Source organism: Drosophila serrata, unplaced genomic scaffold, assembly GCF_035046125.1.
Source record: "Drosophila serrata isolate PLE 108 unplaced genomic scaffold, ASM3504612v1 contig_295, whole genome shotgun sequence".
Lineage (NCBI taxonomy): Eukaryota > Metazoa > Arthropoda > Insecta > Diptera > Drosophilidae > Drosophila > Drosophila serrata.
Genome location: NW_028257193.1, coordinates 1,541,344 through 1,555,180, shown reverse-complemented (window position 1 = coordinate 1,555,180; position 13,837 = coordinate 1,541,344). Strand labels below are relative to the sequence as shown.

The 13,837-nt window shown below is 44.9% G+C and overlaps 1 protein-coding gene across 1 annotated transcript; it reads right to left on the bottom strand.

The window, feature by feature from the left end:
* Positions 1-500: 500 nt before the first annotated feature.
* On the bottom strand, positions 501-3,507 carry Cdc16 (cell division cycle protein 16). The gene is made up of 6 exons (XM_020960869.2): positions 3,280-3,507; positions 2,709-3,219; positions 2,371-2,653; positions 2,050-2,307; positions 1,343-1,991; positions 501-1,280 (listed from the first exon to the last, which is right to left on the bottom strand). Exons 1-6 carry the CDS (start codon positions 3,373-3,375, stop codon positions 924-926), a joined length of 2,154 nt encoding a protein of 717 aa, XP_020816528.2. The 5' UTR covers positions 3,376-3,507; the 3' UTR covers positions 501-923.
* Between the last annotated feature and the right edge of the window lie 10,330 nt (positions 3,508-13,837).

The following is a 13,837-nucleotide window of genomic DNA, read 5'->3' as shown; positions in this document are numbered from 1 at the left end:
CATAATCTGGCCGACGTCTTTATCGCCCTTCTGCCAACGCCGGCTGGCGGTGGCTTTCATATGCATAAACAAGTTTTCCACGCGGAAACCTTCGACGGATCTGGAGTCGTCATCGCTGCCGGCTTCTTGGTTTGTGGATTGTCACACGCTTTATGGCCAGGAGTAAATATTTGGCCAGCGCTTATTCATGGAGCTGTGGACTGTTGGCTCTGCTCGGCTATTGCCATAAAGTGTATCAGTAGTTTGTTTGCATATCCAAAGTTTAACGACACTTAATTCGTAATTTTTCGCCCCCAAAGCGATAACCGATAAGCACTATCGCGCCGGCGACCTCTTCGCTTTATGGATTTATACCGCTCACTGTGCTGAGATATTCTGGAATAATTGGCCGGGGATTTGGAGTGGAAACAGCACACGCGGAACATTTAAATAATTCATGTGGAAATGTCTGATTTTTAGACATGCGAAACGAAAATGGCATTGAAAAAGTTCACTCACAATTTTTGGGGGAGTACGTGCTTTAAGGAAGCAAACTGGGTTTATGTTCCACGTTTATCTTTTCAGAAACAACTTCAATTCCTTGCACAAACTTCAATTACAGCTAATGACACAATTATTACAAACTAACAGAGTGATAGAGAGAGCTTGGCTAGGACCCTCACAAAATATGATTGAAATGAGACTTTTGCGCATTCTTAAATACTAAATATTTTTCACATGGCGGCGGCGACTTCAATGGATGCTTGGGGAAAACAGAGAGCCGAGAAAAAAATCCCAAAGACTTCGCTCATTAGCCAGAACAGAAACGAACACATCTGTGTTTGCTCTGGCCACGAATTAGGTTCAAGTGCACATGGCACATGTTTGCCCGGCTAACGAACGAAGATAGCATTGATGATAGTAGAACTATGTTAGTTATATTCCTAGGTATCGAAGCTCATTTCCACCACCATATTGGAATCTGAGGCAGCGTGCTCCTCCTCCTCTTCGAACTTGAGCTTCAGCTTCAGTTTGTCCGAGTTGAGTACACGACGACTGTTGGCCGAAATATTCTTGGCCACATCCCGCAATGCAGCACTGCAGATCTCATCAATGGTAGTGGAATCATCCATAAGGTCCTCTATGCAGCTCTTTAGGATCGTTGAGGTCACAATGCAGTCTCTGTTTAGGGCCAAGCTTTTATGGAACGACTCAATGGCGCTGTCCAAGTTGCCCAGCAGGGCATGAATGAATCCAATGGAGGTGTAGGTCGTGGCATTCTGTGGCTTTAGAAGGAGAGCCTGAAAAGGGTATAATTTATTAACTATTTATATATGTATTTGTAGACTTCTCAAGCTCTTACATTTTGAAAGTTATACAGGGCCTCCTCATACTTGTGCACTTTCCGCAGCGAGTGACCCAGGTTGATAAAGAGCGGCTCCCAGCGGGCCGAAATCTCTTCATTATTGGTTTTGGCTCGCTGCTTCACAATGTCAACAGTGCACTGGAAGATAGTAGCTGCGCCGTCAAAGAACTCGTACTCATACTTGATCACACCGAGCTCATGCAGCACATATACGTCCAGGGGAGCAATATTCATCGCCTGCAGGAAGAACTTCTCCGCAAGCTCCAGATTCTTGGTCAGCCCGCACTCTACTCCGATGTAGAGCAAAGGCAGATGGCAACCACGCATCAGCTGGGTGGCCTTAAAGTACGCCGCCATCGCCTGTTCGTGTTCGTTTTCATTGGCAAAGCTATGACCGTAGGCCAGCCAAGCGGGGCCGTACAATCGATCCAAAGCAGTGGCCTTGGATAGATAGCGCCGGGCAGGATCACTTTTCCCAATCATGTCATAATAGCAGCCAACGGCATACCAGGAGATGGCCTTGTCGGGATATCGATCCACTAGCTTGTGGGCCACGTAAAAGAGACGATTGAAGTCTCCGTTCTCCACCAAGCAGGCAATTTGAATTGTCAGTGCGTTGTTATGGAATGGATCCACCTTGAGTAGCCTGTAAGGACACCGAGATTACACCAAATGAGTTCATTTTCTGGCCTCTTTTTACTCACTCATTTAGTATTTTCAGGCACAGCTTGTAGTCGCAGTCGTAGAAACACTTTTCCGCCTCGGCAGCCATGAGATCTGTGCTGCGTTGCACTCGATTTAGGCAATCTGCGAGGGGAATCAGGGTATCTGCATCGTGATCCCGTGATCGTCTGCGACTCGAGGAATCGAACATGGATCGATGAGAGGCATCAATGAGGGAGGAAGCACGCGACAGGCTTGTTTGCAGCGAGAACGTGGGAGCCTTAAGATCCTCAAGGACTCTTAAACAAAATAAATTTTCGAGTTAATTAGTTCAACTACAAGGACTTCCGAAGAGGACTCACTTCTGGGCGGGCGACATAAACTGGCTGGGAGTAAGCGGCACCTTAAGGGCGCTCACCTTGGGCATTTGGGACTCCGAGGAGCATGTCTGCTGCACCCGCGCCGTAAACTCCTTGATGAACTTCAGCACATCAGGATTGACGATGGGTGAGATCTCCTCGGCGTTGCGAGCGGATATTAGCTCGTAGTACTTCTTTAAACGAGATTCGTAGAGCTTCAGGATGAACTTGGCGTCCGTTTCGCTGGATTGCTGGGCGAGCGGCAGATGGTGCATCAGCTCAAATTCTGCGAAAAGTTTGCTTATTATTTGGAACCCAATAAGAAGAAGCTCACTAATTACCTTCCCAAGCCATCAGCATCTCGTGCTGCACCAGCGCCTCCAGAGCCTCGAAACAATAGATGGATTTGTGCAGGGCCTGTACATAAAAGTCCATGGCCGTGCCGCGGTTGTCAAGGGCCTCGTACACCTTGCCCTTCATCAGGTAAATTGAGGCTAGCAGCTCGTTCCGATGGTTCTCCTCGCCGCCAAAGACACTGTTGCTCTCCAGGTAGCAGCCACTGCCTACGTCCACCGGCTGGTTAATCAGAGAAGTGGCCATCATCTCCACCTCCACGTTCTGAATGACGTTGGCCGCCTCCGCGAACTCCTTTGCCGCGTAAAGGCTCTCGAGCAGCAGATTAAAGCACGGCAGGGAGCTCTTTTCCAGCTTGTTGTGCTGAATGGTGTAGGCAGCTCGGTGGAACTCGCCCAGCAGGAACATGCACTGCGCCTGGTAATAGATATCCCTGGGCTCCTGGCCACTCAGCACCGCCACCTTCTCTGCCCAGAAGAGCGCCGTGGAATAGCGACGCTAAAATTGCAATTTGAAAGCACTAATCATTACCGGCTTTTTGGTTTGAGTACTACTTACCATGTCTATAAACTGTTTGACCAGTTTCCTGTATATGCAGAGGTCGATGTGGTCATTGGCGGTGTCGGTACTGGTGTTTTCCGCGTCCCCCGGCATTTTAATTTAATATTAATTTTGATTTTTAGTATTAAACAATTTTATTGGAATATGCAGTCGCTGAGCTAGTAATTTATCTGGCAACGCTAAAGAATCAGCTGTTTTGCCATTCACACAAAAAGTAAAATATTGTTGCACTGGAAGAAATTAGGCAAGCGCAAAGTTTACAAAACTAATACATGTTGAAAATTAATTATTATTATTATTATTATTATTATTATTATTATTATTATTATTATTATTATTTTAATACTAACAAAATATAAGAGAAATAAGCTTTCCTAAGTGGTTAAACTTTTTATTTAAAACCTTATAAAATGCAAACAAAATTATGTAGCTAATAGTAAGAGCTGGCGAGTGGGTTCTCTCATAGCTACCATCACAAAATTTTTGGCTTGTTTTAGCTTTATTTCGTAAGCTTTTTAAGCTTTTTTACGACCCGAAAAGTTGGCAGCACTCGGCTCAAGTCGGTTCATGTTGAAACCTATAAATACAAGTGCAACCTAGCCATTCTCAAAGAATTTTTTTAAAAACAGTTGCGGGTGTAGGTATTTTAATTTTCAAAAATAAAAAAGTTGTAAACAAATAAACACAACTGTATACTAAGCATTCGCCGGCAGCAATAAAGCAAAGCTTTAAATTTTTTAGATTTATTAAATCATTTTTTGTTTTCGCCAATTAGGAAATTAAAAATACCAGATTTCCCGCTTCGAAGAAATTCCCGACAACAAATATCACGAAATTCAGTTTCTTCCAAGAATTAATATGATTTAGTACTAAACATTGCTTGCAAAAAAATTAAATTAAAAAAAAATAAGTTAATGGAAAATTAAAGCGGACGATTCAGAAAAAATACATAGTTTATTAACAAACAAAAAAGCAATGCATCCGTGAGACGGAGTTTTTGCGAAGAAGCAGGGGAAGCAGAGGGAGCGACCGAAGAACGGCGAAAGGCGTGCAAGGCAGAAGTAACAGTTCCTGGCACGGCGGAGTGTTCGAGTGTGTGTGTGAGCAGAAGCAGTAGTAAAAATGTGCTTGGCGGACGACAAACTGAACGGGATGCGATTGCGGATGCAGAATTAAAATTAAATTCACACGAATTTATGAGCGAGGCGCGTGTTTTCGGCAGACTCCTGGGTACGTATAGGTGTCATGGGTGTGTGCTGTCTGTGCATGGATGTGTGCCTCTGTGTGTGTGTATTTGGGGAGCCGGCACAACAATTTGTTGACTGAAAATCGGCGTAGAAGTAGGGCCGCGGCTCATTGTCATTCCATCTCGTTCTAGCAGTGCGTATTTTACAACCTGCCCTACGTACTAGTACTAGTATTTGCCGTTGTTCCCTCCTCACACGCGTTTTTTTTGCTTTTCGGCTCACGTCATCTCTGTGGTAGGAACAACGACAACGTCGACGACGGCAACAACAAGAACAACCAATCGCCGCCTCAACTACACACTTATTCTTACTACCCATTATTATACGCACAGAGAGGGACGGACAGAGTGCGAGCGAGCACCAGAGAGAGGGAGCACGAGACAGGGCTTGGCATCCATCTCGAAAAGCTGCGATGGAGTCATTTTCCAACTCCAACTCATTTCACGCTGATTTATGGCTCTAATAATAGGTTCGCTCAACACACAGCTTCCGCTATCCGGAGAAAGGATTACCACCCGGAGGATAATGCATAGTTGGTGCGCTTGGAGCCGCAAAACGACGGCTCCAAAGTAAACGCCAGTGGATTACAGTTAATTACAATTGGTGAGAGTGAGAGAGGGCTACGCCTTGATCGATTTACGGCACTTAACGCTCAAATGCGTACGCGTGTGTTTTTTGTGCTCCTGGTGCTCGGTCCACTGATTTGGATCAAAAAAGGAAGACAGTTTGGGGGGGAAGGGGAAACTACAAAGGGCCGGCGAGGCGTACTATCATCCATTATCCATTATTTATTCGAGCTTATGCTAATTGTATGTGTCTGCCTTTCAGGTCTTTGGAAATTTGCATCGTTGACGAGGCGGAATAATGAATCGATGACTATTTACTGCTGATACGGCCACATCTGCCAGCTGTCTTTGGGCCTCTCCTCTCACTCACTCACCCACTCGCATATCCTGTGGAGCCAAAAAACAAAAAAAAAGTCAACCGAAATTCCCCAACAACTATAACGGCAACGGTGCCCCAGGCTTAGCACGGAATCCAACTCGAACTCGAACCGCAACGAACTCAAACCTGCGCAGGAGATAAGGGAAGAGCGCGAGTGGGAACTTGTGAGAGAGCCAAGTGCGCGAAAGGACTCCCAGCGGGCGGTGGGAGTGGGCCGGCACGACGCGGAAGTGGTGACATCTGTTTTGGAGCTTTGTCAGTTGCGGATGCTGCCGAACACCAACACGAAGGCGGACGAGCAAACGAACCGAGCACCAACACCAACGAGCAGGAGCGCAACGTGAACAAGTGTGGAAATTGGAATTTTTATTCAAAACAATGCCCCTGCTGCAACAGGTATGTAAATAATAATAAAACCCATTCGCACTCCAGAGCGGTAATTGAAACGCTCACGTACGAGTTCGACTGAAGTCGCACAGCGAGACGAAGCGAGGCATAGGGCGAGCGCGAGAGAGGGCTTACATAGATTACGAAGAGAGCGCATCAGCTGTCCCGGCCTTTGGCTCACCTACCCAATTTGGGAGCCGCTACTCGCGGGTGCCTTGGGGGCTGGCTGGATATGATCCTAATAGGATTAGTGCCCAACTTTACGCCTCACTTCTGAGAGTTTTGCCACCTTGTTCGTCCTGCCGTCTGCTTCACATTATGAGTAGTTAAATTCGATTAAACTTGCGGCGTTTTGTCCGCCAGACACTGCAGCGCCTCTCTGTAGTCCTTGTCGCCGGTCCTTTGTGCCGCGGGGGCGGGTAATTTATGGGGCGTAGCTGTGTAATTGTACTCTTTGTTGCGCAAAATAGTTGCGTGATTTAATTTTGCTCGCCTTTATATGTTTTTAATTCACTTAAATGACATGATTCGATTAGGACTCGCAGAGCGAGTAACAAAATAAATGGAGAAAATGCTGGGAAAGCAGAGCAAAGTGGTTATTACACAGCTACAAATAATTTTGTCCTGCTAAAATAGGGATAGCTAGTGATCTAGATTAAGAAAAATTGCACTTTTCATTATTCAAAATGATTCAAAAATGTGTTTAGCTTTGTAGAATTGGAAATATCCCTTTAGATTATTGGATTTTTAATGTTGTTAGGTTCACAAATTTCTTACAACATTTATGAATGACATATCATATCATTACTTAGTAATATTCGCACTTAGGCCTTATCTCACAATATTCTTAAGCTTACAAATTTAATTTGATTTGGAATCTGTCACTTAAAATATTCTTAAAACTCTCTTATGACTCCACCTTTATCCCAAATGATTACTTGTCCCATCCTGACATCCTCTTGATCCCCTTTAAACTTAATTGCTCTGCCTGACAATATCCTAGATGGATATCAATACACATCAAAATGATGTCAGATGTGGCAATTGCCCTTCACCCCACTCATATGAATATAATGATTACAATGTATTTTATGCTGTGATACGCACATGCTAACCAAGCCATCTCAACTAAGCCCATGTCCCGACCCTCGACTAGATTTAAACGGTCCTGAAGCGACTGTCAATATGTGTGACAGGTTTTTTAAGATGCTTCGCCTTTTGGAGCACTTGGTCCCATTGTTGGATGCGTCTTTGCCTCCCGTTTATATCTTTGCCACGTCTTCCTACTTCTGAAAAAGTTGCTCATTGTCGACTGTGACAGGAGACCCGGGCCCCGTCTATTGCTCATCATTCAGGCATTTGACGACAGACGACGACGCAGAGGGGTTGAGGGAAAGCTGCCTTGACTACGTCAATGGATTGGGGATGGCACAGGCACAGAAGGAGGAGGAGGAGTAGTAGAAGGACCTCGAGGAGGCTGAGGGAGCTGCATCCATGGCCCGAGTTGGCTGACAATGGAGCTGCGCATTTGTTACAATGTTTACACAAATATTTAAGGATAATCCGACGATTTCAAAGGGGTTATTATGCAATTTTTCTTTTCATTTTATTGTGGCTGCTACCAGCAGCAACAAAATGGATGCAAAAAAAAAAAAAAGATCAAAATAGACCCAACTGAATAACTAAATGCAAAATGTCAATTTCGTCGTGTAAGCAGAGTCCATCCCCCCCTTTTGTCGGTAGGGGATCTATGGCTGTATATTCATATTTATTTGCTGGTAATGTCTAAAATGCGTCTACTTCATGGCAACGTGGCGTGTACTTAATGTCCTTCTACCATCTTCATCTCTCACTCTTGCTAGTCTCTCGCATCTACAATATATTTGTAGTATTTATATTTTTGCATTCATTTCCATTGCGCCATTGCCCGCTGTTTAAACTGCCTATAAATAATGTGGGGCGGGTGTGGGGGGTCCACAAACGGAAAATTTGTCGGTCATAAGAAATGCTGAACATTTTATGTGCCATTTTAAGCCGTGGGATGTGTGTGTGATATGTGTGTTTTTGCGCTGTAGCGTCCTGCTCTGCATCCAAAATATATTCATATCCTGCTGTGGCATCATTTTCTTTTATTGTTTGGGAGTCCAAGTGGAGTTCAGCATGAGTTTTGATCTCCAATTGAGTATTTGAGATGTAAGAAGGCTTCAAAACTTTAATTAATTTGGAGTTTCCTTTACAAAAATAAAGGGGAATATAACTATATAAATCATTTACAAATAGTAATACAAATGAGGCTCCCAATTGTACTGTTTGCAGAATTCAAGAACCCATTAAATACACTTCCACCCAGCCTAAACGGCCACAAAATGCCTTCTTGCAATTTCCAGTTATTAGCCGCTTTCAAGTTTGATTTTGAGATGGAAAATCATTGGGATTATTCAAACCGAAACTCGAGGGAAATCCTAGAGGCTGTAAAGTAGAGGAAAAGAAGAATCATTTCAAGCAAATCATTGTGCTGGGCGGCATTAACAGTTGGTTATGTATACTTAAGTATATGCCGCTGGCTGTCTACGCCAACGAGGGATGTCCAACTCGGCCTCTCAGTCCCAGTCCCAGTCCCAGTCCTACCACTGCTCCTGCCCAGACTATTGGAATGTCTCGACATTTCGCGCAAATGCCAAAAGTACAAGGCGACCAAGGCGTCTTCCAACAATGCGGTGGCAGCCGGCAGCCCCAGGGCACATCATTAAAATGTCGATACCAAGCAAATCACACGCCCGCCGCCAGCGAGAAGGATAACAACTGCTGCAGGAGCAGCAGCAGCAACAACAACAATGGGGGAAAATATCAACCAGGGTGCGTTTGTTGCACTGCGGTGAATGGAGTTGGCGGTGGGTGGCGTATTAGGGCGTAGCCCAGTGCAATATGAGCCTCTGGCATTTAACAAAAATGAGAAAAAAATATATATAACAAAAAAAAAAAGAAATAAAGAAGGAGGCGAGGGGGGAAAAACAGCAGCAGCAAATGGGAGAAAAAAGAAAATAACTAAAAAACAGAAAACGAGTGCAAAATTCAATTGAATTTACTTCGCCAGACGTCGCACAATACTCGGCTCAACTAGCATTTAATGCATTGGCAGTGCGGCATGCGTTGTGGTGCACCCGCTCCAGCTCCAGCTCCAGCTCCATTCCCCCCATTTCTCCTGACCCGCTGAACTGGCCGCCTCATCCTCTACTCACCTCTCGGCAACTTTGTGGTTGAGCGGATGACGAAAGGTGGCCGAGGGTATCTGGCTTTCGGCGGGGAGCGGTGGCAGTGCGGCGGCATATAGACAATGCTGTTGCGTTATCATTAAAAGCGAACAAAAATGCGGCAAAAGAAAATAGAAGCAAACAGCAATGAGCAGAGCACCAACATCAACAACAACAACATCACCAACATACAACAACAACAACAGCGGCAACAAAAAAGGCAACCACAAAAGGCCAGCACCCAGCTGGAGTCGCCTCTTGTTTTCCATACTCTCGGAGAGGTTCCTGCAACTCTGTTGTGACTTTTAGAACGCCCACAAGGAGGCAGTTTTGTCCTTATAGGATCCGCACAGCGTTTTCATTACAACTTGTCATAAAATGGACTTTGTTTGCCCCAAGAAGCAATAATTCTAAGCTTCTTTTTTATTTCTAAATTCCAAGAAATATGTATGCACATTGTTCAGTCAAGATTATAAGCTGCGAAAGCTTGGATCTTGGAATTATTAAAGCCATGCTTAATGGTTATGAGAATGCAAGTACATTGTCAAAGGAATGTAATTTGTTTTAAACAAATTTTAAACCTGAAAGTGTATTTCCACTTCGACATGATAAAGTTGGCTTAAATAACTTGTTGTATATTTTATATAAAATCCAGAGCATGATACCTTTAGTGAGAATATAAAATAATGCAGGGGCTATCTGACAGGCCAGCAGAGATCAGCATTTAATTATAAACAAACTATAAACCTTGTGCCAGAAACTGTCATAAACTATAGCATACTTTTTTGGGAACTCTAAACAAGTAGCACCTATGCTTTTTATTATTCTTCTATTATTATGTTTACCCCTAATTTTGGTTAAATTTCATTAAGAAGTATTTAATATTTCATATTCGAACCTTTTCCATAGGCTTTTAAAAGTTGGATGGGTTTCTCTTTTCAACCAGACCCAGCAAAATGGGGAAATGGTGCCTTTTTTGCCTCGTGGGCTGCCTAAAAAATGCGCAGCATGCATCCTGTGGTGGCTGCTCCTGCCACCCGAAAGCGGCATTCCCAGGAGCGGGAGAAGCATCCTCAGGAGCGGGATAGGGACCACCACTGGCAGATAAAAAAAAGGATCCACAGATCCAGCAGCAGCAGATAATACAGTGCGGAAAAAGCGCGTGTTTTATTTCCACTTAGCACTCACTCATACACTCACACATACGTACTAAAACGTGCCTGTATTGAATGCCTGTTGACGGCTGCTTGGCCCCTCCCACCCACTTTTGGAGCCACCGCCCTCCTTTCCCCACGAGAGAAACAATAACAACGGCAACAAAGCGCCGAGAATCGGAAATGTTGCCGTTGAAACTGAAATGTCGCTACGCTTCTCTCGTTTGTTTGTCGTTGTAAAAAGCAGGCTGGGAATGGGTGCGCCTCCACCCCCACCCCCCAAAGGAGGGGTATGGCTACGCCCATGTAAAGGCTGCTGCTGCTGCTGCTGTCAGAGACTTGCCTGAATTACGATATTGTTATTATTAAATGGATGGGCTGCATGCGAAAGGAAGCTGCAACTGCAACTGACTCCGCTATAAGGAGAACAAGAAGGAAACTGACAAGGGAGATGGGGAAGGGATCACACTGAAGGCGCAAAGGAAGGGAAACCTTTTGGCAAGTCGAATTGTCTGTATCCTCACCGAATGGTGTTTTATGATATATGATCTGCATAAATGTAAAGAAACATTGTAGTAGTTTAATAATCTTATTCCTTAGGTAGCAAACCCATAGTTAAGCTTTACAAATATCTAAAATTTACAATGATTTAAGAGCTAAGTATTCTACTGTCAAAGCGCTTAGCTATAACCTTCTACTCTGGTTGTTTTATGTAGGAGTAGACCCTCAGAAGTCGTCAGGGAATATGTCTCTGCTTGCTCTTTGATAGTTGAGTTTTGATCCAGAAAGGCATTTAATGTCTTGTTTTCATATTGCACTCAACACAAAACACAAAACAACAACGCATACAGCAGTTATGTAAATATGAATGCAACACATCGCGTCAAAGCTGAAATCGACTTTTGAGCCTGATGAAATGGCTCTCGACATGCTCAGACTCAATTTAATTTGCCCAGACATTGGCATTTAATGAAATGCACGGCAGCAGCTGCTGCTGGCAAAAAGGAGCAAGGAGAAGCAGGGGTAGGAGGCAGCAGACAGAATGCACGACAGCAGCAGGAGCTGTGACCCAACCGTCGTTGCATTCTCGTAGGCGCAGCAATTACGTGCCACTGCATTAGGAGACAGCGAACTCATCCCAATGTGGGGGGAGGGCAGAAAGGGGCAATGCCTGGTGTCCTGCAGGCATTTGCATCTTATCGAATCCTTTGGCCTGCGGACAAAGTTCTGCCCAAGGTGACTTTGCTTCCGGTGAATGGTTTTTAATTTGCAAACATTAAACGCTTCCCGTCATCGCTAGGTTAGTTGAGCTACGTGTATCGGACTTAACTTATTTCTTAACAGGAATTCCAATAGCACATCTTAAGACATGTTCAAGTTTCGAAATTCGATTAAGACCCTCACAGACTTAACCCTGAAATACCCTAATAGTTTTCTGAAAGCTTTAGTTACTGCCTCAAATGTAGATGCATTTATTTGGTTGCCCCTCTGGCACATCAATAAAATCCCTCAATTTGTAGATCAAAGTTCCATAAATTGTCCGAGCTGAATCTACTCAACGGATGGATGGATGGAAGGGAAGTTGCCTTCGAGGGGGACTTAAACACTCGCCACGTAATATGCAAACACTCTATTACCGCTGGCAAATTCAAATGCATTCGGCCATAACTCTTATCCTTTATGGACTTGCCAGCCCCGCCATTTCTCTCGCCGCTCTCTCCCTCCCTTTATGATTCCCTTTTTCGCCCACAAGTTGGCAACATGTAATCGGCCATAAAAAATTACAACTGTGCATTAACCTCTGGCTGCGGTCATCGGAAGGGAGGAGCGGAGTGGCGGGTCAGAGGGAAATCGAAACGAAACGAATCGAATGAAGTGGCCCCGGGGGTAGCGACAGGATGCCGGGAGCTTGGAGTGGCGGCGACGACAAGGACAACATCGTTATTGAACGCTTATCACTACATGCCATCAAATTTTAATGCCGAAAACCCTTTGGGCCAGAGCACCAGAAGCATTGGAAAAGGATATGGATGTGCATGTGGATGTGGATGTCGATGTCGATGTGAATGCGGATGCGGAACAAGGAGAACAGAATCAGGAGCAGTACTGGTGGGGCAGCAAAACATCTAATAAGTGTTGTAAGCGATGCAAACATAATAATTTGTATGACTTCTGAAAGCAGAAACTTGTAATTTTGCAGAGGCCCTGGCCCCAGAAACGCTCTCCTCACACTCAATCCTCGATCCCCTTGTGCATCTCCATGTGTGAGTGTGTCCGCCGTTAAAATGCAGGCCAGACCCAGGACGAAATCCCAGAGCCAGTGGCCCAGGCAAATCGCTTGCCAAAAATAAAATTCAAGAAAAACCCCGAAGAAAATGGCCAACCAGCTGAGGAGCAGATACATGGAAGGAGTGAAGGAGAATGTACAAAAGCCAAGTCAAATGGACATTGGATAAATAACTACTGAGTTATGGGTGGCCAGGCTCTTTAGCCCCATGGCTGACATCGTCTTTTGGATGGGACGCAAAGAGATGCCGAATATCTCCATGTAGCCATCGGCTGGCAGTGCGGACGAAGGGCAACTCTCGGTCACAGCAGCAGCAGCAGCAGCAACGCCATTGAATCAAATTTTGCAAATCCTCGACGACAAAAGACAAGCAGCAGCAGGAGCAGCAGGAGAGAAGGCTGCTGAAACAGAGGCATCGATATAGTGGATGATGGCCTGCAGAAGGAGCTTGGCCGAGGGTGTCGAGAATAGAGCAGTCAATAGGCCAGAGTGTTTTCTATGCGTCAATGGGGTGGTTAAGATTTTTTCTCGTATTCAATTTCGTTTTTTATGGGCTCCTTTTTTGAGAAGAAAATCGAGTGAGTAGAGTTAAACGGGTATTGAGGCTTGATAGAGCTATTACTATTACTGAAACTAAAACTACGTGTTGCTGTAGTTATGTTAAAGCAGTTTGTAGAATTATAGATTATCTATATCTAATATTTTATAGATTGGAAAGTCAAATCACAAGAACAGATTTCTAGCTACAAGCCCTGTACCCGATAGAGCATTTTCAATTCGTTTTCAAGGCAATGGCCTTTCGTCCTCGTTAGTATCTTTGACGCCTTTTCCATTTCCGACAGCGAAAGCTTTTAGCGTCTTACTGGCATTTTGGACGGCGAATCCTGAGAAGGATGCGGATGCGGATGCGGCCTCGGCATTACAAAATAGCTTGAAGACTATTTGTAATTTGCATTCATTGACGCCGCCTCTTTTTTATCGCCTGCCACAAGTTGTAACTGTGAGTGGGTGGTGGTGTGACGTATGAGCGCTAAAAACAAAGTCTGAAATCCCCACAGAACCCAACACACACACACACCCGTGCTCTTGGTTGTGTGTCAACAGGCCACAATGCCGACGCCTCTCAGTCGAGCGGAGAGTTGTCCGGTAGCCTACACACATCTCACCCACATCTCGCCCACTTCCTGACTCTGCCGGGAGGATGCGGAGGAGTGGAAGAGCGGGAGCGGGAGCGGGCGGATGATTGCCGTGCGTGTGTGGATGCTCTCGTGCCATTTCCGACTT

Excerpts from the sequence above, each read along its gene's own strand:
- Cdc16 (XM_020960869.2), bottom strand. The coding sequence starts at position 3,375 with ATGCCGGGGGACGCGGAAAACACCAGTACCGACACCGCCAATGACCAC. Across the intron at positions 2,654-2,708 it reads GATGCTGATGGCTTGGGAAG|AATTTGAGCTGATGCACCAT; the intron begins GTAATTAGTGAG and ends AACTTTTCGCAG. Across the intron at positions 1,281-1,342 it reads CCCTGTATAACTTTCAAAAT|GCTCTCCTTCTAAAGCCACA; the intron begins GTAAGAGCTTGA and ends TACCCTTTTCAG.